The sequence below is a fragment of the Odocoileus virginianus genome, chromosome 7 (genome assembly GCF_023699985.2).
Source record: "Odocoileus virginianus isolate 20LAN1187 ecotype Illinois chromosome 7, Ovbor_1.2, whole genome shotgun sequence".
Taxonomy (NCBI): Eukaryota; Metazoa; Chordata; class Mammalia; order Artiodactyla; family Cervidae; genus Odocoileus; species Odocoileus virginianus.
In genome coordinates, this window is record NC_069680.1 from 31,032,520 (window position 1) to 31,057,020 (window position 24,501).

Here is a 24,501-nt window from a genome sequence, read left to right on the forward strand (position 1 = left end):
AGTGACTGAAGCCATGACATCAAAAGACACGCTCCCTGGAAGAAAAGTTATGACAAACCCAGACAGCGTATTAAAAAGCAGAGACATAACTTTGCCAACAAAGGTCTATCTAGTCAAAGCTATGGTTTTTCCAGTAGTCATGTATGGATGTGAGAGCTGGACCATAAAGAAAGCTGAGCCCCGAAGAATTGATGCTTTAGAATTGTGGTGTTGGAGAAGGCTCTCGAGAGTCCCTTGGACAGTAAGGAGATCAAACTAGTCAACCCTAAAGGAAATTAACCCTGAAAATTCACTGGAAGGGCTGACGCTAAACCTGAAGCTCCAATACTTTGGCCACCTGATGTGAAAACCTGACTCATTGGGAAAGACCCTGATGCTGGGAAAGGTCGAAGGCAGGAGGAGAAGGGGATGACAGAAGATGAGATGGTTGGATGGCATCACTGATTCAATGGACATGAGTTTGAGCAAACTCTGGGAGATAGTGAAGGATGGGTGAGCCTGGCCTGCTGCAGTCCATGGGGTTGCAAGGAGTTGGACACAACTTAGCAATTGAACAACAAGAAGTGCATTCACAAGCATTTTACCCCACTCCCTCTATCCAGTTCTAGAGCATTTTCAAGCCCCGGGAGGAAACCCTGCACCCATAAAGCACTGCCCCCCACCCCCTGTGATAGTAATTACACGGGAGGCCATCAGATGGTGGCTCTGATGCCAGGTACCCCACGAGCCAACCACTGCCTAAGCCGAGTCACCACAGGCGAACCTGAGAGGGTGAGACCTGGAAACACAACCCACGAACAGCCAGCAAGTGTCTCCAAAGCGAGGCAGCTGGTTAAGCTGTGGCCAAACTCCCCTGCCTTCCAGGTCTTCTCTGTATAATCCCTTCTGCTCTTGTCAGGGCTTGGGGAGGGGGCGTTCCAAGCACCTCCAGTCTCAAATCGATGGTTGTTCAGATGGACCCTTGAAAAGATGTGATGTGCGTCAGGCTTCCTCTGAATGCCCCCCACCAGCCCGTGGTCCTCATCAGTCTGCTGTTCGCATCTGTGGACCTGCCGCCCCGGACACTTGGTGCAAACGAGGCCGCATAAGGCGTGGCCGCCGGTCCAGCTCCTTGCCCTCTGTACCGCAGTTTTGCAGGTCGTCCAGGCTGGGGCGGGGAGGGGCCCCGGCCTATTGATGGCCGAGGACTATTCCAGGGTACGAATCGGGCCCCAGCCTGTGAAGGCCACGCCCCGCCCCTGCTCCTGACCGCCCTCAGCTCAGGAGCTCAGCCCAGGCCCGTGGTCCTCGGGCGGCCCTGGTCCCAGTGCAGCGCAGAGGTCCAGGGAGGCCAAAGAGGAAGCCTCTTCTAGACCCACCAAGAGGTCTCCCAAGCACCTCTGAGCAGCGCCCGAGCACTGTGCATCACCGCCCACCATGGGGACGTGGGGGTTACAGCCATCATCCCAGAGCCCACGTGTTTGTCCCCCTGGTGAGTCCGGGTCCCCCCCTCCAGGGGCCTGGCCTCTTCCTGTGACCCTGAGAAGAAAGGCTCCCTTCGCCTGGGCACAGGGAGAGAGGATGGGCTTTCCTGTTCGGAAGTGGTGGCCACAGGTCAGGGCCGAGACCCCCCAGCAGCCCCCGGCCTGGCAGAGGAGAGGCCAGCTGCCCCAGCCGTCCTGAAGGGCGTGCTGGACCCTGCCGGCCCCAACTCAGGCTCTCTGGCCCAGGCTGGGTTCCCAGGCCAGGGCCGGCCTCCAGACGCCCGTGGCGGGCACTCTCGGGCCAGGGGACACAGCTGCCTGTAAAGTGTGCGGGGGTCCCCTCCTCCACCTGCCCTTCAGCCAGGCTGGGCCTCCATGTGAGGCGAGGTATCCAGCCTGCACCCAAGGCCCTGGGGGGTGACCCGGATGGAAGGAGCAACATGGGGCTGGGGGGAGAGCAAAGCTGGCCTCCAGGTCCTGGTGGCCCAGGAGGTGGGTCAGTGCAGCAACGAGGTCCAGGGAGGCCAAAGAGGAAGCCCCTTCTGTACACACCAAGCAGCCTCCCAACACTACCTACAAGTACGTGCCCGAGCACCGTGCACCCCCTCCCTGGCCTCTGGTCCCCCAGGCTCTGCCAGTGCCCGTCAGACCACTGCAGACGCAGAGCTCGGTGCCCGGGTTCCAGGGCGGAGCATGGAAGCAGCTATGAAGACAAGGATGCTAACGTCAGATGCTCAGACCATTCCCACAGGAGCCGCCCCCTTCTGCTGTTTGCCTTGTGGTGGGGAGCCCAGAAGGAGGGGCGCACAAGTCAGTGGACAGATATGAGATCTGGACAATGAAGGTGCTCAGTCATGTCCAACTCTTTGCGACCCCATGGACTGTAGCCCACCAGGCTCCTCTGTCCATGGGATTCTCCAGGCAAGAGTAGTGGACTGGGTTGCCATTTCCTTCTCCAGGGGACCTTCCCGACCCAGGGGTTGAACCTGGATCTCCTGCACTGCAGGCAGACACTTTACCGTCTGAGCCACCTGAGGTCTGGGGTCTTGTTCTAAAGTCTGATTTCACGTGAACCGGATTTCACCTCCACCAGCGTGCCGCCAGGATTCAAGGCCTTGGGGGCCCAGAGCTTGCCAGGATCAGGGTTCGCTGGCCTGACCTGCAACATCACACGGGACCTTGGCAGTGCCAACACCAGGTACCAGTGGTAACTGTCGCAGCTCCAATCCTGCCACCTGATGGCACCTTCCCTCTGAAACATCCCTGACTTCGCAGCTGCCCACAAGACGTGTCATGGGCTCGACCACGTGGTCTGAGCTCCTCCTGGTAGCACACTTCGTTCATCGGGCATGGCTGGTCCGGCATCCATCCCAGCTCGGGCCCTGGGCTGCTGACTCATCCTGGGCGAGCAGGAGAACATGCTGTGGGCAGCAAGGGAACAGAGTGTGCGGGTGCTGTGGTGAAAGCCAGGGCCCCCTGCCATGGGAGACCTCCACACGGATACAAAATCAGAGCTGCCTTAGGCTTCGCAACTCGCCTTTTACCACAGATAGTTCCTCCTCTCTCCTACTCAAGGCAATCTACAGATCCAGTGCAATCCCTATCAAATTACCAATGGCAGTTTTCATAGAACTAGACCAATTTTTAAAAAAAATTTGTATGGAGACACAGAAGTCCCTGAATGGTCAAAGCAATCTTGAGACAGAAAACAACTGGAGGAATCTGTTGCTCTGGCCCCAGACTACGCTGCAAAGCTACAGGTTCAAAACAGTATGGTGCTGGCACAAAAACAGACATGTATTCATAGATCAATGGGACAGGATAGAAAGCCAGAAATAAACCCACACATCTATGGGCAGTTAGTCTATGACAAGGGAGGCAAGACTATATAATGGAGAAAAGACAGTCTCTTCAATAAGTAGCACTAGGAAAACTGGACAGCTACATGTAAAATAATGAAATTAGAACATTAACACCATACACAAAAATAAAATCAAAATGGATTAAAGACCTCAGTGTAAGACTGGATACTATAAAACTTTTAAGGGGAAATATACTCAGAATAACTCTTTGAGATAAATTATAGCAATATCTTTTTGATATGTCTCCTAGAGTAATGGAAATAAAAACAAAGTAAATAAATAGGACCTAATTAAACTCAAAAGCTTTTGCAAAGCAAAGGATACCATACACTAGATGAAAAGACAATGGGAGAAAATATTTGCAAATGATGTGACTGACAAGGAATTAACTTTCAAAATTTACAAACAGTTCATGCAGCTCAACATAAAAAAAATGAAAATAAAAAAATGAGCAGAAGACCTCTATAGACATTTCTCCAAAGAAGACATACAGATGGCCAACAGACAGATGCAAAGAGGCCCAGCATCACTAATTATTAGAGAAACCCAAGTCAAAACTACATGAGATATGACCTCACGCCAGTTGGAATGACCATGATCAGAAAGTCTAAAACCAGTAAATGCTGGAAAGGGTGTGGAGAAGAGGGAACCCTCCTATACTATTGGTGAAAGAAAGTGAAAGTTAGTCGCTTAGTCGTGTCTGACTCTTTGTGACCCCATGGACTGTAGCCTGCCAGGCTCCTCTCTCCATGGAATTCTCTAGGCAATTCTACTGGAATAGGTAGTCGTTCCCTTCTTCAGGGGATCTTCTCAACCCAGGGATCAAACCCAGGTCTCCCAAATTGCAGGAGAGCAATTACCAGCTGAGCTACCAGGGAAGTCCACACTATTGATGGGAATGCAAATTGCTATAGCCGCTGTGGAGAACAATATAGAAGTTCCTTTAAAAACTAAAAATAGAACTACCATTTGATACAGCAGTCCCACTCCTGGTATATATCTGAGAAAACCATGTTTCAAAAGGATATAAGCACCCCAATGTTCATTGCAGCACTGTTTACAATAACCAAGACATGGAAGCAACTTCTGTCCATTGACCGAGGAATGAACACAGGAGATGTAATACACACACAATGGAATATCACTCGGCCACTTGAAAGGATGGAATAATGCCGTTTGCAGCAACATGGACAGATCTGGAGATTATCACACTAAGTGAAGTATGTCAGTTGGAGAAAGACAAACATATGGTAACCTTTGTATGAAGAATATTAAAAATAGATACAAATGAACTTATCTACAAAATAGAAACAAACTCACAGACTTAGAGAATGAACTTATGGTTAGCAGGGGGCAAGGGCAGTGGGCAGGGAGAGACTGGGAGGTTGGGAATGAGATATACACACTGCTGTCTTGAAACAGGTAACCCATTAGGACCTATATGTATAGGTATAGCACAGAGAACCCTACCCACTATTCTGTAATAACCTAAATGAGAAAAGAACTTGAAAAAGAATAGATACATGTATGTGTATAACTGAATCACTTTGCCACATACCTGAAACTTGCATACTGTTAATCAAGTACATTCCAATATAAAATACTAATTTAAAAAATAATAAATGAGTGAAAAAAATACCTCTTCCTCACCCCTCCTGGGAGCAGTCAGCCTAGCAGCCGCCCACACCCAGGATGAGTCTGTTCACCCCGCACAGATACTCCCACCGTCAGAGTGGCTGTGGTCACCTTTCAGGCCCGCCAACCCTGCTGGTCCTGTGAGACTGAAAAGGAGACTTAGACTCGGTCCCAGTCTGGTGGAATTTCAGGATATCAAAGAATAACACATCTCTGGAGTGCTTAGAGAGGGAGGGGCGAGGCTAACCACAGGGGACTCAGCGAAAGGCTCCCGTCAGTCACAGTGGGTCCCAGAACACAGCGGAGTCGAACTTTAAAGTCACGAGGAGCATGTATTGGACTCAGAATCTGTCCTCAGCCAGACCAGCAATTACATTTGGGGACAGAACTCCCAGATATGCAAATCTGGGAGAAGTAATCTATTAATTCTCCTTTTCTGCCCTGTCTGAGAAAGACGTGCTTGAGGATGCACTCCAAAAAGCCAACAACAGCAACAACAGAAAGAATTCAAGAAAAAGAAGGAACTAGGATTCAAGAAAATAGTGGTGTTAACCCAAGTGTGCAACATGAAAATAAATTCTAGTCTGAGGGCGTGGAGAACAGCCGGTTCTAACCCACAGAAGGGAAGTTGGCTGACCTTCCTGACACGGCGAGGAAAGCATGTGGGGAAAAAAGGCAGCCAGCAATGCCAGGGTAAAGAGGTACCAATGAGTGTCATGGGCTCAGATGAAGCATCCTGACATGATCTGGACTGGTTGATAGCCTGTAAAAATTGTACATCTGTTTCAACATGGGTCCTGGATCATCCCCCTGCTGGCAGCCGGGTTTGGTGGTATAGGAAAGGAATAGTATTTATAACATCATAATATATGTTACTGGCCATAGAATTACAGAGTCAACACAGTGGCCGTTACAGGGGAGAGACTGATGACGGATTGAGGCCAGAGAGGAAGTGATAAAAACCCTCCGCCATCGGTGTATTAAATCGCAACGCCTCGCTTCCTCCCCTCTTTTCCAGGCTTTAGTTTTCTCCATAGCTCTCACCACCACCTGCTACACTGCAGATTTTGCTTAGCAAGTTTGCTTATGGTTTGCCTCTCTCTACTTGGAAGTTAGCTATTGTCTGTATTGTTTGCCACCCAGTGGTGCCAGCATTTAGCACGTGTTCACGACTTTTTGCGGAGAAAGGACAGTGGCACAGTGTAAATGTCAGAACACCACTGACATAGGCTGGGGGGACAGTGTGGAGAGAGGGGGCCCCCCTTCTTCCTCTGACACAGAAGGGAGACGGGAGGGTGTGTCCACGGCTGGGCCACGCATGGGATTCGAAGCTATCGGTGAAAACACAGGAGGGCTATAAATAACATACCAAAATTTAGTGGAAGTGGAGGAAGTCAAAACGGCTTAAACTTCTCTTTCATACTGAGAAGCCAAATGGAAATTGTTTAAAATTGACAAGTGCAGGGGCAGAAGTGGAAGCATTTTATTTAGAATTACGGTGGTAACAAGACCTGAAAACATAAACTGTTAAAATGGTTCTCTCCTGAGAAAGGGAATGGGGCGGGAAACATTTCTTTTTCACTTCATATCCGTCCGTCTACACAGATTTAATGTTTGTACTTTGTGTGTATTACTTTTATAATTTTTAAAAATGTGGGAGGAAAGCCATGGGCACAGACGTCAATGTCCTTGTTTCTTATAAAAATGTCTTCGCTTGTTCATGATTTAGTCTTATCCCCCTGGACTTTATAGAGGGTCCATATAAAAACCGGCCATCCGAAGGGTCTGAGAGCTGCAATGAGAGACATTCATGTCCATTATGTCACCTGGCGTCCCTAAACGAGGATTCATGCCCCACGCCTCTCCTAGAATGTCTCACAGGAAGAAAGTTTGTCTCAACTAGGGAGAAATATCTACGATAGATACAGAGGACCGAAGAGTTGGCATTTTTAATAAAGAGAAACGTTCTCAAGTTAATAAGAAAAATTCCTAAATATCTCAATAGAAAAAAAGAGGATAAAGAATATAAAAAAACCTTACCAAACGAGAAATGAAAAACCATCGAATAAAACAGCAAATTAACTTTCTTACCCCTCAGCCAGGAGAATTGAAAAAGGAGGACTGACAAGCAGAGAAGGAGGATGGGGAAGGGGGGAGGGGACCTGGGGAGTAGGGGGAGGGGGAGGGGGGGAGGAGGGGCCGGGGACACAGGGGGAGGGGGAGGGGGGATGGGAGAAAGAGAGAGACAGGCAGTAATGGTGGTTTGGGGATCTTGCACCATTTTCCATGGGCCAACTGGAGGATGTGGTCAAAAGCCCGGCAGTTTAACTTCTAGGAACTGAGGCTAAGGAAATAATTGGTTAAGTGTGCAAAGATGTGTATCAGTCCAATGACAGGTGTTGGAGACTCTTCAGCTCATGCAGTGTGTGGAGGGAGGCAGAGACTGGAGTGACGAAGGAAGCCCAGGGCCCACTTAGAACTACCAGTGGCGGGGACAGACAGGAAGGATGCTCCCCCAGAGCCTCCAGCGGGAGAGTGGTCCTGCCCACACCTGCTTCTGGACTCGGGCCTCCTGAGCTGTGGGAAGACACACTTCCGTTATTGGAAGCCACCAGCCTATGGCCCCGGGTCACATGTCCTGGAAGCCAAGTGTGATTCCCAACAACGGAAGATGGGCCGACAGTCCTGGGCTGGACAAGGGCCCAGCGTGGCAGCCGCCTCCCAGGGGGGACTCCGGCTCCGGTCCACGGCAGCTGCCCGCTGTGTCGCCGTGTCAACTGGAACGCACAGGGTCCTTCGCCCAAAAGGAAGAAGGGCGAAGAACCCGGGGGCAGTCTGGTCAGTTTGATCTCTCCCCTCCCCTGTGCAGTCAGCAGTGTCCAGGAAGCTGTATCGGGTGGGCCAGATGTGGCTTCGGGGACCGCCTGGTAAGTGTCCTCAGAGGATGGAGGGCTTCCCAGTGAGCCAGACCCACGGGACTAGGACAAGTGCAGCGGACAGAGCAATATGTAAGTGTTCGGTGTATCTTAACATGGCGGGTCCTGCCTCTTTCTTTAAAAATAGGCCATATAGACTGGGAGAAAATATTTGGAAATGATGCAACTGACAAGAGACTCATTTCCAAAATACACAAACAGCTCATACAACTCAACAACAACAATGAAAAGTATACAAACAGCTCTTATACTCAAGAACAACAATGAAAAACAACCCAACTGAAAAATGGGCAGAAGATTTAAATACACTTCTGCAGAGAAGACATACAGGAAGTTAATAGGCACATGAAAAGATGCTCAGCATCACTAATTATTAGAGAAATGCAAAACAAAACTACAATGAGGTACCACATCACAGCAGACAGAATGGCTATCATTTTTAAAAAATCTACAAATGACAAATGCTGGAGAGGGTGTGGAGAAAAGGCCACAGCCCTACACTGTTGGTGGGAATGCGAGTTGGTGCAGCCACTGTGGAGAACAGTCTGGAGGCTCCTAAACAAACTAAAAATAGGGTTGCCATATGGTCCTGCAATCCCACTCCTGGGCACGTGTGAGTGCGTGCTAAGTTGCGTCATGTGTCTGACTCTGTGTGACCCCATGGACTGTAGCCCACCAGGCTCCTCTGTCCACGGATTCTCCAGGCAGAACATTGGAGTGGGTTGCCATGCTCTCCTCTAGAAAATCTTCCCAACCCAGGGATCAAACCATCACCTCCCATGTCTTGTGCATTGGGAGGCAGGTTCTTTACCACTGGTGCCACCTGGGAAGACACAAACTCCAATTTGAAAGATATATGTACCCTTGTGTTCACAGTAGCACCATACATGACAGCCTAGACATGAAAACAACCTACGTGTCCACCGACAGGTGAATGGCTAAAGAGGTACAGTGGGATACTATGCAGCTATAAAAGATAAAACAATGCCTTTTACAGCACCATGGACGGATCTAGAGATCACCATACTAAGTGAAGCCAGTCAAAGACAGATATCATATGACATCACTGATGTTGAATCTAAAATGGAGCCCAAATAAACTCATCTGTGAAACAGAAACAGACTCAGGGAACAAACTTGTGGTTGCCAAGGGGAAGGGAGGCGGCAGAGGGATGGACTGGGGTTAGCAGATGCAAACTCTTACACAGAGAATGCATAAACAACAAGCTCTTACTGCCGAGCACACAGAACTATATTCAATATCCTGTGATAAGCCGTAGTGGAAAAGAAGATGAAAAAGGATGTGTATATGTGTATAACTGAAGCATTTTGCCATACAGCAGAAATCAACACAACCTTGTAAATCAACTATACATCAATAAAACAATTTTTTTAAAAAGCCATAAGGAACTTGATACAATATTTGGAAAGTGATGCATTCCTTCTCAGCTCTGGTAAGAAAGAGCTAAAAATACACCAAGCCAGTGAATAAAACAGAAAAGGAGCAGACACACAGATCTAGAGAATAAGCTAGTGGTCAGCAACTTTTTAAAAATAATAATAATATAGTATTAATATAAGCTACAAGGATATATTGTACAACATGGGGAATAACTATATAATATAAACAACTATATTATATAAATAACACTTATATAAAAACTATAAATGGAGTATAACCTTTAAAAATGATGAATAACAATATTGTACACCTGTAAGTTAATACTATTGTCTAGCGACTATACTTCAATGACAATAAAAGAGAAACACTGAACAGAATGAACCTGGCTCTGTCTAACCAGAGGCGCCAAGCATGCAGGAGCTGGGTGTCGCCTCTTGTACCTGAGAAGTCCTGGGCACCACTTGACCAGACTTCCAGGGTCACATGTGGCATGCCGCTTTGACTTCTGCCATGGCCTTGTGAAGGTAAGTCACGGGCCACTTCCTGGCAGGCGTTTTAAGGGCCAAAGTGCTAGAGTCAGTCACCATTTGCTTCCCCTTCCGGGCGGCTGAAGAGCCGGTATAGAAGGAGATGGGCCAGCCCGGGACCCTCTCAGCTGCCTGGCTCGCCTAGACCCATTCATGAGCCAGAGATGACCTGGGTTACTCTACGCTGCCACGGCTGGGGAGCCTTTTGCTATTGCTTAGCTTATCCTCACAAACAACAGACACAAGCCGGACATCTATCAGGAGGAGAACCTACGTCAAGGCTGTAACCTGCTCAGAGGCCAGTGCCGCGTGGGGAGGGCACTCAGATGGCCGCCCCCTTGACTGCCCCAGAAGAGCCAGGCTGGTGGCCGAGCAGCAGGGCGAGGAACGCACCCCGGAGGGCCGGGCGTGGCCCCCAGCCTCGGCTGGGACCTCCACGCCAAGGGCACAGCGGGGCCGCCCCACAAGGCCAGGAGAAAGCAAGGCACCCTAGGCGTGCTGGGGGCACGGAGCCAGGGGTTGCAGGAATACAGGGTCCTCGTGACGTGTACACACATGGGAAGAAAGAAGGACATCTGCATAGACAGGAATGCACTCACAGAATGCGGTACATCCATACAGTGGGATATTATTCAGCCATAAAAAGGAATGGAATCAGTTACAAGCTGGAATCAAGATAGGCGGGAGAAACCTCAACAACCTTGGATATCCGAATGATACCCTTCTAACGGCAGAAAGAAGAGGAACTAAAGAGCCCCTTGATGAGGGTGAATGAGGAGAGTGAAAGAGCCTGGCTTAAAACTAAATATTAAAACAACTAAGATCGTGGCATCCTGCCCCATCACTTCACGGCAAATAGAAGGGGCAAAGGAGGAAGTAGTGACGGATTTCCTCTCCTTGGGCTCTAAAAGCACTGTGGATGGTGCCTGCAGCCGTGAAATCAGAAGATGATTGCTTGCTTCTTGGCAGGAAAGCTATGACAAACCTAGACAATGTGTTGACAAGCAGAGACATTACTCTGCTGACAAAGGTCCATAGAGTTGAGGTTGTGGTCTTCCCAGTGGTCACATACGGCTGTGAGAGCTGGACCATTAAGAAGGCAGAGCACCAAAGAATTGATGCCTTCAAACTGTGACACTGGAGAAGGCTCCTGAGAGTCTTTTGGACAGCAAGGAGATCAAACCAGTCAATCTTAAGGGAAATCAACCCTGAATACTCATCGGAAGGACTGATGCTGAAGCTGAAACTCCAGTATTTTGGTCATCTGATGTGAACAGCTGACTCATTGGAAAAGTCCCTGATGCTGGGAAAGGTTGAGGGCAGGAGGAGAAGGGGGCTTCAGAGGATGAGATGGCTGGATGGCATCACCGACGCAATGGACATGAACTTGGGCAACTTCAGGGGATGGTGAGGGACATGGAGGTTTGGTGTTCTGCAATTCACTGATATTCTCTTCCTGCTTTTCAATAAAGCAGGCAGCCACATGGGCTTTGCTGCAGTGAGCACCCTCTGTGTGTCCATTGGGCTGGGAGAGTGAGGTCCTTAGAACCTCAGAAAGTGCTCGTGAGCTTCTGGAAAAATGCACGTACGATCTCCCAAATAACCTTGGCCAACTCGTCGTTTCTAGATGGCCTTGCAGTTGTTTATGATGAAGCTGAACTGGGCTCCTTATCAATCTGTTCATTGTTGAAAGTTTCTGGGTATAAACCACGTCCTTGGAGGGGTAACTAAAAGATGTATTAGACAGGAAGGTCATCCCTTTTTCCTGGTGCAGGTAACTCAGACGCAGGCCTGGGGCTGGTGAGAACTCACCCTGTTGGTGGGCTGTGGTCCTCACTTCACGTGGGTCCAGGTTGGTGTCTTAGGTAAGAAGACTCACGAGGTCAGAGTGGAAAACAGTGCATGTACTCGTGTGCTGCCCCGGACAGCAGCACAAGGCACAGAGTGACGCCACTGTATACAGTTCCCAGCACGTGGCAGGCGTTTTAGGTGGGCCTCTTCAGGTTGCAAAAAAAAAGATAAATTTACTCTTAACTTCCCAGGCTCCAAAATTACTACAGATGGTGACTGCAGCCATGAAATTGAAGCACAGTCGCTGCTTGGAAGAAAAGCTATGAGCAACCCAGACAGCATATTAAAAAGCAGAGACATTACTTTGCAGACAAAGGTCCGTCTAGTCAAAGCAATGGTTTTTCCAGTAGTCATGTATGGATGTGACAATTGGACTATAAAGAAGGCTGAACACCAAAGAATTGATGCTTTTGAACTATGGTGTTGGAGAAGACTCTTGAGAGTCCCTTGGACTGCAAGGAGATCCAACCAGTCCATCCTAAAGGAAATGAGTCCTGAATGTTCATTGAAAGGACTGCTGCTGAAGCTGAAACTCCAATACTTTGGCCACTTGATATGAAGAGCTGCCTCATTGAAAAGCCCCTGATGCTGGGAAAGATTGAAGGCGGGAGGAGAAGGGGACGACAGTGGATGAGATGGTTGGATGGCATCACTGACACAATGAACATGAGTTTGAGCAAACTGGGAGTTGGTGATGGACGGGAGGCCTCGCATGCTGCAGTCCATGGGGTCGCAAAGAGTTGGACACGACTGAGCAACTGAACTGAACTGAACTGACCTGAACTGAACTCTAGCTCAAACCCAAAGGTGGTGACAGCACTGCTCTCAGGTGGGGGTTTGGTTGCAAGACTCCGACAGAGGCTGTTTACTGATGGGACATCAGGACCTCCTGGAATTGGTGGGAGAAGGGGCACCAGGGATTCTCCAGACATCTCAGGACAGGAGGCAGACAGTAGTTCGGGCGGCGAGGTCCTGGGGGTCTCCCATCCCGCACAGCTGGGTCCCAAGTGTCTCAGGTCCTGTGAGGGCGCCCCCTCCCACACTGAGGATGCCAGGGGTGCCAGCTAGGATACATGGTGGTCACTGCCCCAGGGGGACAGGCTTGGTTGGCCGGGCAAGAACTCCAGGCATTTCCGGGGTCCCCGGCCCCCAGGGAAGCAGGCTATGGAGCAGGAGGTGAGCGGCGGGTGAGTGCGTGAAGCTTCATCTGGACTTACAGCTGCTCCCCAGCGCTCACGTCACCACCTGAGCTCCACCTCCGTCAGCTTGGCCTCGGCATCAGGTTCTCACAGGAGTGTGAGCGCCAGCCCTAAAGTCAGGACAGTATATCCTGAGATTGCCCCCACCAGAATGGAGGCGCCCGAGAGATGTAATTGCCTGAATCACCCCCAAACCATCCCTCACCTCCAGTCCGTGGGAAACTCATCTTTCACGAAACTGGTCCCTGGTGCCACAAATGGGGACGGCTGAGACAGATGTATGCAGAGCTGGAGGGCAGTGGTGGCGGCTCTCACTGGCTGTCGGGGCCCAGGGACAGGATCGGATCCCTGCCCCCCCGGCGCAGAGGTGGGGCTCAGAGCCGGACGGGTAGTGAGGACCAATGCGATCGCGGTTTCGCCCCTAGGCTGGAGGCACAGGCTCATGCAGGGTGAACAGCGGCTCCCACCATGGCTGACCTGGAGTCAGGGAGGCCCCCATCCACTCCTCACCCTGAGGTCCCATCCTCGTCCCCTGGTCACAGTTTCCTGGGCTGGGACCTCACACAGCAAACAGATGACTGTTACTTTCTATGGGAAAAGGTGCCGTAGAGGTTCTTGATGGGACCTCCCTGGTGGCCCAGTGGTGAAGAATCCACCTTCCAATGTAGGGGATGCAGGTTCGATTCCTGGTTGGGGAGTTAAGATCCGGCATGTCATGGGACAGCTAAGCCCGTGGGCCTCAACTAGAGAGCCTGCAGGCTGCAGGGAAGACGCAGGGAGGCCAAAAAAATTAAGAATATGCTCGTGAGAGGAGAGGCTTATCTTGGACCATCCAGGTGGCCCTAGATGCCATCATGCCTCCTCCTAGAGGGACCCGGGGGAGGTTTGGTTCAGATCACAGCACGGAGGCTAGGCATATGAGGACAGAGGCAGAGGCAGGAGTGAAGTGGCCAGAGGCCAGGGATGCCAGGGCCGGCCGGCCCCCCAGAAGCCGGACAAGGCCCCCTCCCCAGAGCCTGCGGAGAAGCATGGTCCTGCAGGACCCCCTGAGTTTAAGCTCCAACCTCAGGGCTGTGAGGGAGTTACATTTCTGTTGATTTAAAACATACTTCAGGGCTTGCTTGGTGGTTCAGTGGTGAAGAATCCGCTTGCCCGTGCAGTAGGCACAGGTTTGATCCCTGGTCCGGGAAGACTTCATGGGCTGCAGCGCAACTGTCTGCGTACAACGACTGAGCCCGAGCTCAGAGCCTGGAGCCCAGCTACAGAGTCCGCAGGCGGCAGCGGCTGAAGGCTGCACCCTGGAGCCAGCGCTCGGCCACGGGAGAAGGCTCTTCAGCGAGAAGCCCGTGCGCCACAGCTCGGGAGCAGCCCCGTCCTCTGCAGCTCAGAGGGTCCTGGTGCAGCGAAGGAGACCGGCAGCCACAGACACATACAGACATCTTTACAAAAGCAAGAGGAACACCGACAGACAGTGAATGAGGCAGGCAGAAGCAGAGGCAGACGCTGCATGGGGCCCGCCCCCGAGAGGCCGTCCAGGTTCATGGGCGCCCAGCTCCTTGCTGAGGCCGCGGGGCAGGCCCCAGTGCGGGGCAGGACCCACACGCAGGCCTTTCGGAAGCTTTTGGCTCCACAGTCGCTCCCGGGCCCCCGTCCAAGGGAGGGTCTCTCCGGCTCCCATCTCCCCTCCTACATTCTTCCTTAGACCCAGGGACCCGCAGTCTTGAGGATGGGACTTGGGAGCCCAGGCAGGAGGCACAGTGGTGCAGTGACAGTCAAGCTTTTGTTCTCTTTTCGAGCTGCTCCTGGGCCCGTCTGGACAGCCTGACCGAACCCCAGCAACTCGGGGCCTCCAAGGGCCCTCCATCTGGGGGGCAGCTTCAGTCGAGATCACCGTGTGAAGAGGGAGACTGGGCGCCCTGGGGCGATCAGACAGCGCCACCTCCTGCGCAGGGCCTCGGGGCCGGCCAGGGGAGGCCGCCAACCTCGGGTCACGGCCCAGCCAGCAGGTGGAAGAGAGCAGTGAGATCCGGGGCCAGAGCTCAGCACCACACACCGCCCGGGAGCCGGGCCCGCCGCCTGCCCCCACGGCCCCTGCGAGGGCAGGACTGTCCTCAACGCGGGGACAAGACGGTGCAGGCCGGGGACATGCCGAGTGCACACGGGAGCCAGAGCTCAGCACCACACCCCGCCCGGGAGCCGGGCCCGCCGCCTGCCCCCACGGCCCCTGCGAGGGCAGGACTGTCCTCAACGCGGGCACAAGACGGTGCAGGCCGGGGACATGCCGAGTGCACACGGGAGCCAGAGCTCAGCACCACACACCGCCCGGGAGCCGGGCCCGGCCGCCTGCCCCCACGGCCCCTGCGAGGGCAGGACTGTCCTCAACGCGGGGACAAGACGCTGCGTGAACCGGTGCAGGCCGGGGACATGCCGAGTGCACACGGGAGCCAGAGCTCAGCACCACACACCGCCCGGGAGCCGGGCCCGGCCGCCTGCCCCCACGGCCCCTGCGAGGGCAGGACTGTCCTCAACGCGGGGCCAAGACGGTGCAGGCCGGGGACATGCCGAGTGCACACGGGAGCCAGAGCTCACCACCACACACCGCCCGGGAGCCGGGCCCGGCCGCCTGCCCCCACGGCCCCTGCGAGGGCAGGACTGTCCTCAACGCGGGCACAAGACGGTGCAGGCCGGGGACATGCCGAGTGCACACGGGAGCCAGAGCTCACCACCACACACCGCCCGGGAGCCAGGCCCGGCCGCCTGCCCCCACGGCCCCTGCGAGGGCAGGACTGTCCTCAACGCGGGCACAAGACGCTGCGTGAACCGGTGCAGGCCGGGGACATGCCGAGTGCACACGGGAGCCAGAGCTCAGCACCACACACCGCCCGGGAGCCGGGCCCGGCCGCCTGCCCCCACGGCCCCTGCGAGGGCAGGACTGTCCTCAACGCGGGGACAAGACGCTGCGTGAACCGGTGCAGGCCGGGGACATGCCGAGTGCACACGGGAGCCAGAGCTCACCACCACACACCGCCCGGGAGCCGGGCCCGGCCGCCTGCCCCCACGGCCCCTGCGAGGGCAGGACTGTCCTCAACGCGGGGACAAGACGGTGCGTGAACCGGCGCAGGCCGGGGACATGCCGAGTGCACACGGGAGCCAGAGCTCACCACCACACACCGCCCGGGAGCCGGGCCCGGCCGCCTGCCCCCACGGCCCCTGCGAGGGCAGGACTGTCCTCAACGCGGGCACAAGACGGTGCGTGAACCGGTGCAGGCCGGGGACATGCCGAGTGCACACGGGAGCCAGAGCCGGCCTCAGCCCCGCCCTGCCCTGCCTCCCTTGGAAAGCTGATTCTTATCAAAACAAACGGTTCCTGCAAAGGCTTACATTTTATACCTAGGCTCCTGTGTTCCAACGATGCGGTGAGACCTTGGATATGAGTGAAAACATCCCTTCAGAGGGAAGAATTATAAGGAAACCTTTTCCATTTTCCTGTCAAGTGAGTTAACCGCAGCCCGCTGCCGGGTTCGGGCTGCAGCCCTGGGGGTGGGGGCAGGGGGCTGGGCCAGGAGGCCGCTGGGTCTGGGGGTCCTCCTGCCTTTCCTCCTCTCCAGACCCTGCCCCTGTCCTGTCCCTCCACCTCCTGGCCTGCAGGAGTCCCTCTCCCCTCCGTCGGTGTGATCGGCCCCACGCTGGGATCCACTGTCTCTCATGCTTGTTGACGACCAGAGCAGCTGAAACCGCAAGGGCAGGAGGTTGCAGCCCTGATGGATCGGAGGCCCAGAAGGTGGACGTGGGCCTGGAGCCGGGAGCTGGGTTCCCGGGTGGCGTCACGCCGAGGACGCAGGTTGGGAGAGCTCGGCCCCTTGGTGAGGAGGGGGCACCTTGAAACCACCTGCCCTCCACCTCATCTTTTCTCCTTTCGAGGGGTTTCAAGTTGGAACCATGGCTGATGTATTGCAGGATTCATCTGGGCCTTCCTGGGCGGTTTAGGAACGACAGACCAGGAGAGCGTTTCGGACCAGACGGTTCTCGTAAAACAAAACAATGGATTCCTCCCAAGTATGAGATATTGATTCAGCATCACCTAGGAAGTCATCCTAACACTCTGCGAAGAATGTTTTCAGTTCTTCTTCTAATGGATATGTCAATTTTAACTGATTTTTCCCCATTAGGTCTAAATCTTTCCTTTGGATAGTGCCACGCAGCTGTCATGAGCGCTGATAATGTGACAAATGGGGTTAGGATATTCATTTCCATTTTCCAAATGAGCCTTTCTGGTGAGGCTGCGGCAGGCCTGCCTCCTTCCAGGCAAATGAGCCTGAAGGCTTAGGCGGTGGTGGGAGTGGGGTGCCCAGTGTGGGCTGGGGCTCCGTCTCGGGAGCCGAGACAAGGTGAGCCCTCCTCCCAACGCGGTGTCAGCCACAGGCTGGCCTTGCCAACCAGCTCAGGCCTAAGTGTCTGCTGACAACACTGGTATTACGATCACTCCTGTGCAGATGAGGACTCTGTGGCCCAGAGACGGAACGGCTGTCCCCGGCCGAGGCTGGCAGCTTCCCCACGGGGTGCTCGTCCCGCGCAGGTGCCCCTCTGGGCGTGTCTCTGTGATGAACCCCCTAAACCCTCCCCACAGGGCACTGCGGGTCGTCTGGGTTCATAGATGAGGAAACCGAGGCATGGAGGGCTTCAGATGTTCATCTGAGGCCACGCAGCTGGAAAGTGGGTCGCTGGGTCCAGCCTCCAGTGATGAGAGGCGCAGACGGGACCCTTTCCAGGCAGAGGGTGGGTTCCAACCCCTCCTGCCCCCTTCCCTGGGGCAAGCCAGGCAGGTCAGCCGGGCTGTGTGAGGCTTTCTGCCCACCGTCTCGCAGGATCCCCGCTAAGGCCAGGGGGGAAGGTGGCGTCAGTCCCCACACATGGCTGGGCCCTCAGCCGCCTTCGGTTCCCATGCGCTGCAGACGGGCATCGGGGGCGAGGGGGGCATGGGGTCATTGGGGAGCATTGGGGGTGTGGGGGTCATCAGGGGGCATGGGGAGTGCTGGGGGCATTGGGGGTCATCAGGGGGCATGGGGGTCCTGGGGGGCATGGGGGGCATCGGGGGGCATGGGGAGCACAGAGGGCATCTGGGAGCATCAGGGGGTGTGGGGGGCATCAGGGGACGTGGGGGGCATGGGGGGCATCGGGGTGTAGGGGCACTGGGGGGCGTGGGGGGACAGGGGGCATCAGGGGGCATGGGGGCATCGGGGTGTAGGGGCACTGGGGGCGTGGGGGCATCAGGGGGCATGGGGGGGCATGGGGGTTGCTGGGGGGCATCAGGGGGCAGGGGGCATCAGGGGGTGCAGGGGGCATCTGGGGGCATAAGGGGGCATGGGGGGCATCAGGGGGCATCGGGGGGCATGGGGGTGCTGGGCTGGGTGCCCCACGAGCAGACTCAGTGGCACGGCAGGGCGACCCCTCAAGCCCTTCCACGAATGTGCCGCGTGTAGCTTTGCTTCTTTATTGATTTTGCTGCCTCGCTTTGCCAGGTTTTCCCCAGGACTTTACCATAATCATGTTTTCTAGTCAGGCTGATGATGTCTCCCTTAAGAGGTATTAATATAGGAATAAATTGTTCTTAAGGTGCATCTACTTATGAAATAAACCATAACAAGTGCACTGCAGTGTTCCACGGAGCATAGAACATCATAATACATAGGAGACTCTCGGAGTTCACGTTTTGTTTTGACATCCCCCAGTCAGTCTGCGAGGGGCAGGGTGCCTTTCTAGGACAATCTCTGCCAGTCAGGAAAACCCACTGACGCTTCATCTGAACAAGGTGGGGTGCTGGGCAGGAGCAGCCTGGGTGGTCAGTTGGGCCCTCGGGAGCCCTCTGCAGAGGAATCTTTGAGATCTTCATCCCCCTGGCCCATTGGAGAGTCCACTGCGGAAGCCTCAAAACCCCTGCTTCAGGAGGACATTCCTGCGTGGGAAGCTCTCGTCTTTAACGGTAGATGTCAAATGCATTGCCATATCTAAATATTCATCATTAAGTATTTAACATCTGTTCTAAATAGCACTACGAAATGCAAATGAGAGCAGCTGTGTTATATCTTAATACAAAATTGATTAAATCTGTTGCCCCAAACTTTCCAACCTCATTGCAAAGCTGTGTGCTCTCTGCTCACCACCATAGATGTGTCAGAACTGGGCTGCCTCTTCTGGAAGTCAAAACGTCGGGGCGGCGGGCAAACAGGGAGGATGGTGGGGTCGGGGGGACCGGACACCATCTCCCGGGATGATGGGAAATGAGGTTCTGGCCGCTTTGTGCCCCCCGCCGCAGAGAAAGTACCAGCTCAGTTCTAAGGTCCCTCAGGCTTCGCCACCGCAGGAAACCCAGGGTCTCCATGCCGGATACGCCGGTGGCTCCTGCAGTGTGGGCAAGGCAGGGCGGACCCCTGACCAGACCTCTGTGCGGAGAGGACCTGCAGGCAGCTGGACCCCCAACATCCTGGGCCACTGGGAGCTGCACCCCAAAAGGACAACAAAGGAAAGAGGACTCAGGGGCTGGTCAGAGTCTCGGAGGCCTCGATTCAGGTACATGGATGCTCAGGGCTGTCTCCGTAGGGCCTTTGCTGACCACAGGGAGCTCAGGGCTGGGTGGTGGGGGCAGCCAGCACGCAGCGCTAGTTATCTGGCGGGTTGGTTAGTTAGCTGACCCATCAGGTGCTCCCTGCTAGCTCTGCACAGCATCGCTCACACCTGGGGTCCCCCTGGAAATGATGTCACCTGGCCATGGGGCATCTTAAGCGATGTCGCCCGCCCCACCCCCACGCCTCCAGGACGTTCAGAGGCCGCTGCTGCACTCGGGGCTTCTCCTGTCCCGTCCCGATGCTGCCCTCTGCTCCTCGGGGCAGCCTGCACGCGCTACCTGCGGCATAAGCCTCCGGGACCGTTGAAAGAACAAGCGGACGTCACACATGGCCTGCGAGAGGACTCACGAGTGTGCGCCCCGCCCCGCTTTCTGCGTTAAATGTGAACACACTACTCGACACCTTTTCAACACAATGCCCAGCAGGAAACGTGTTTTATGCTGGGCCCATCCTCACATATTGATGCTTCTGTGTGTGCTCTGCGCGGTCGCTCACTCGTGCCCGACTCCTTGCCACCCTGTGGGCTGTAGCCCTCCAGGCTCCTCTGTCTACGGGGGTTCTCCAGGCAAGAATACTGGAGTGGGTTGCCATGCCCTCCTCCAGGGGATCTTCCCAGCTCAGGGATTGAACCCAGATCTCCCACATTGCTGGCGGATTATTTACCATCTGAGCCACATACTCTCTATTCTAAGATGCACTTTTCACACTGTAGCATCTCTGACATGCACTGTCTTACAATCAAAGGCACGGTCTCACAGTGAAATGCTGCCTGGCACCCTCCTCACTCGAGCTGTCCCTCTTTGTGGGGTGAATTTCCTTCTTCTTAATAGTGATTCAGCATTGGGATGAAAGGACTGTGAGTATGCAGAAAAGTACCCAAGCGGGCTGCTGATTCAAATTCGGTACTGAATCCAGAGTTACAGTATTAGCAAAGCAAATACTCATCGTTGGGAGAATGACGGGGAGGTCCCATGTTTCTTTTGCAAAACAACTACCCAGCACTTTAGGAACCTGAAGGAGGCAAGAGGCCCACGAGGAGACCAGGCTGGGTCGTGTTTGGTGACCGGGACAGGTGCTGAAGGACCGACTGTACCCCTCCCAGCAATGCAGCCCAAGGCAGGAGAAATGGCCAAGGCCTCGGAGTCGATGAGGAACTCAAAGCACCAGAAGCTGTTGGGACTGACGCTGGGGTTGCAAACGTCTGTTGCTAATGCCTTTCATCACAGTTTAGTTGTGCGTTTTCTTTCTTAGTTGTTCATAAAATCATCGTAGAGCCCTCCAGATCCATGGGTTTGGGATCTGTATATCAAATCAATTGGAAGTAGGATTCCATTGTATATAAGGGCTGTGAGCATCCTTGGATCAGGTACGTACAGACGTCTTGGAGCCCATCCCCAGAAGATACATCATACAACTTCTAGCACTCAGACTGACGAGCGGAAAGATGCTTAACTAACAAAGGTCTTGCAAACCAGTACCTTTAGTGTGTGACTCACTGCTGGACGTTTTCTGTTTTATTCTACTTCATTGTCTGAAGCTTCTGGCGGTGACCCACTGCGCTGACCTCCCGGCCCACTGCCATCTGCGATTTGAGAAGATGACGCTGGCAGCCCTCTCCTCCGCCACACATGGGAAAACCCCCTGGGAGGTGGGAGAGAGGTGTGGAGTCTGAACCAATGCCATCTGATAAAAACACAACCCACACAACCGGAGTAGGCACGTCCCTGGTGGCCTGGTGACTGAGACACCATGCTCCCCGTGCAGAGCCCCAGCTGGATCCCCGGTCAGGGAGCTGGATCCCACATGTTATAGCTAAGAGTCTGAGCACCACAACTAAAAGATCCCGTGTGCCCCAACTCAGGTCTGGGGCAGCCAAAATGAGTAAATAAACATTAGGGGGAAAGAACGCAACGAGAGCCACAGGCACAGCTGAAAATTCCCCAGTGGCCACACGAAAAGTATAAAAAGAAGCAGGTGAAATTATTTTTGATACTGTATTTCATTTAACCCAACATATTAAAATATGCCACCTTAATATGCAAATGTATGCAAAAATTCTCAATGAGCTATTTTACACCCTTGTCTTCATACTGAGTGTGTGGATCTGGTGCATGGCTGATACTTACAGCCCATCTTCATTCAGATAAGACACCTTTCCAGTGTCACCCTGTTGGAGGACACAGCTCTGGAGCTGGGGTGAGCAAAGCTGTCAGGGAAAGGGCCGAGTGACACGTGTTTTAGATTCTGCCAGTCGACGGTCTTTGGCACAACTCCTTAGACCAGCCTCTGTTGTGTGGAAGCAGAAAGCAGATACGGAGGACACCTGCGTGTCTTCAGTCGTGCTCTGGTGACAACGCATTTACAAGAACAGACTTGTCCCAAGGGCTAGAGTTTGCCAACCCCTGATGTGGGTCATTCCGGGCCTGAACCCAGCATGTCTGACTCTCCAGCTCGAGCCAACAAACCCTCGTTTACTGTTGGCCTAGTGAGTGAAAGTGAAAGTCACCCCGTCATGTCTGACTCTTTGCGACTGTATGTATAGTCCATGGAATTCTCCAGGCCAGAATACTGGAGTGGGTAGCCTGTCCCTTCTCCAGAGGATCATCCCAACCCAGGAATCAAACCAGGGTCTCCTGCATTGCAGGCGGATTCTTTCCCAGCTGAGCTACCAGGAAAGCTAGGTCATCAAAATCCCCGCTGAAGCTCTGCCATTTCGGGCTCCGCGCACAGAGGCCCCGGGCGGCCCTCCTCTGGGGCAGTTCCCTCCCCTTTCTGCTCACCCCTCGGCCTGCACGGGCCCCGCCCCCTCCCCATCCATGCTTTTCCCGAGATCCCAGCATCACCTCTCCTCCCCCGCTCTCCCCGTCTCCCCTTCTCTTCCAGGAGGTCAACAGCTGGGTTCTGCTGCCTTTGAAGAGTGCGTGGGGACGTGAGGTTGACTTCATGAAAGGGCATCGTCTCTGGTGGTCCAGGAACCCCCAGTCCAGGGAGCAGGGAGGGCTGTGGCACTGGCCCAGGCCAAGCTGGCCAGTCAGGCGGGGATGGCCCTCTGAGGGCACGGACTTTCCGGGTCTACAGAACAGGTCTCACTGCGGCCTCTGTCCTGGATGCCTGCAGGGCCTGGGAGGACCTCGTGGACCCAGCACGTGGCAGCTCTCACGGCTCCACGTGGGCCAGACGGCTCCAGCATCTGACTTTGGATCCACGCCAGGCACTCGCCCGGGCCTCCACAGGAAGGAGTTCCAAGTGACCAACATTAACCTGTGCTATGCTTAGTCACTCAGTCATGCCCAACTCTGACCACATGGACTGTAGCCCACCAGGCTCCTCCGTCCACTGGGATTCTCCAGGCAAGAGTACTGGAGTGGATTGCCATGCCCTCCTCCAAGGGATCTTCCCAACCCAGGGATTGAACCCAGGTCTCCCGCACTGCAGGCAGATCCTTTACATCTGAGCCGCCAGCAAAGCCCAAACATTAACCTGATGGCTCCCAAATGCTACCCCGGAGCCAAGCAAGCCCTGAGTGACAGGAGCAGGAAGCAGACCTTCCAGATTTACCTGCCAGCCCCTCACCTTTCCACGGGCAATTCCTTGTCCTCAACTGCCCTCCGATGACAGGGAGGTGGTGGGGAGGGGTGCTGGGTGACCTGGTTAATGAGTCTCTGCCCTGAGGTTTTGGACTATGAGCGCTGTAGACCCACTCGGGGGCCGTTGGCCGTCATGTGGGGAAGGCTGATGGGAAGCAAGGGTGAAGGAAGCCAAGTGCAGGCGCAGAGAGGTGTCTGGAGGGACCAGAGGCACTGGTGGCCGTGGGTGTTGCTTCCGGGCCTGACTCGTTCTTGCTCTTCCAGGGCCAAGTGGCTCTTAGAGACAGCTCCAGGTTTTTGTGATAAGCGCCTGGCTGCTTACCCAGCTCCCATTTCATTCCAACCACTTGCACACAAACGAGTCCAATTAAGTCCTGATAAATAAGCACGATCTAACCTGAGTGGTCGAAGGCACAGTAAATGCAGAGGCAAGAAGGGGCCAGGAATGGCTGGGGGCCCGCAGCCTCAGGAGACTCCGTTCTGATCTGCAGGCCCGCCATCCTGGGCTCAGTTTCACCTCCCCTGCCCGGGGGAGAAAGCGCCTGCTTGCCTTCTGTCCCTAGGGAAAGAAGCAAGAAAAGAAACACCTTCAGAAAACATGTGACTTTCCTAATATCACATGCAGCTCTGGGGTATTTCAGGGGTGAACAGCGGAGTGAGAAATAAAGTCCCCCCCACGCTGGGGCAAAGGGGGCTGCTCTTCACAACAAACTTCTGCACAGATTGAACAGAGTCTCCCAAACCTCTCACATCTACCCAGCACCTTGGAGGTGATGATGCTCAGACACAGATCTCTGCAGCTGTAATTGGTTAAGATGGCGTCATTCTGGACCCAGAGTGGATTTGGGGGGCCCCAAATCCAGTGACTCGTGTCTTTGTAAGGAGAAGACAGGCACACAAAAGGACAGAACACACAGGGGAGACGGCTGCGTGACGGCGGAGGCAGCTGTGACCCGCGGAAACAGGGGCGGCAGGAAGGACCGGTGCAGCGTCCAGAGGGCCCCGGCCCTGACCACCCCGGGACTTCTGCCCTCCAGATGGAGAGAGAAGAGATTGTTGTTTTAAGGAAGGCTTCTTCCTCTGGATTCCCCTTGCCTTGTGCCAAGGCCACTTCAGTGACGGCCTCAGAGGACGTCAGCGCCCGAGTCCACATCTGTATCCCTCGCCCGCTGAGCGCCTGGTGGTGACCCTGGCCCCCGCCACCTCCACGCCTGGCCGGAGAGGCATCTCCTGAGTGGGTGGCCAAGTCCGCTCATGGGTGGAGCAAACCTCGGACACACTTAAGAAAACAGCAGGTGGGGCTTCGCTGGCAAAGCCGGGATCTGAACTGTTCCTGTTGATCTCGTGCTTGACATACGTCAGCCGTACTGCAGACTCTTGTGGCCTGGGTGGATTCATCTCTCCTGCTCTGATCCCC

General features: G+C 54.3%; 1 protein-coding gene across 2 annotated transcripts in view; it reads right to left on the reverse strand.

The window, feature by feature from the left end:
- Positions 1-24,501, reverse strand: part of C7H10orf143 (chromosome 7 C10orf143 homolog) — an 89,609-nt gene that overhangs the window by 10,799 nt on the left and 54,309 nt on the right. Inside the window, exons 4-5 of one of the 2 annotated variants that reach the window (XM_070470443.1) lie at positions 23,482-23,643; positions 20,976-21,138 (exon numbers count right to left, since the gene is read on the reverse strand). The exons of the other annotated variant lie outside the window; for it this stretch is intronic. Of the exons in view, the coding sequence (XP_070326544.1) occupies positions 21,022-21,138; positions 23,482-23,643 (279 nt within the window). The 3' untranslated portion in view covers positions 20,976-21,021. The remainder of the gene's footprint in view (positions 1-20,975; positions 21,139-23,481; positions 23,644-24,501) is intronic. 2 annotated transcript variants of the gene reach the window in all.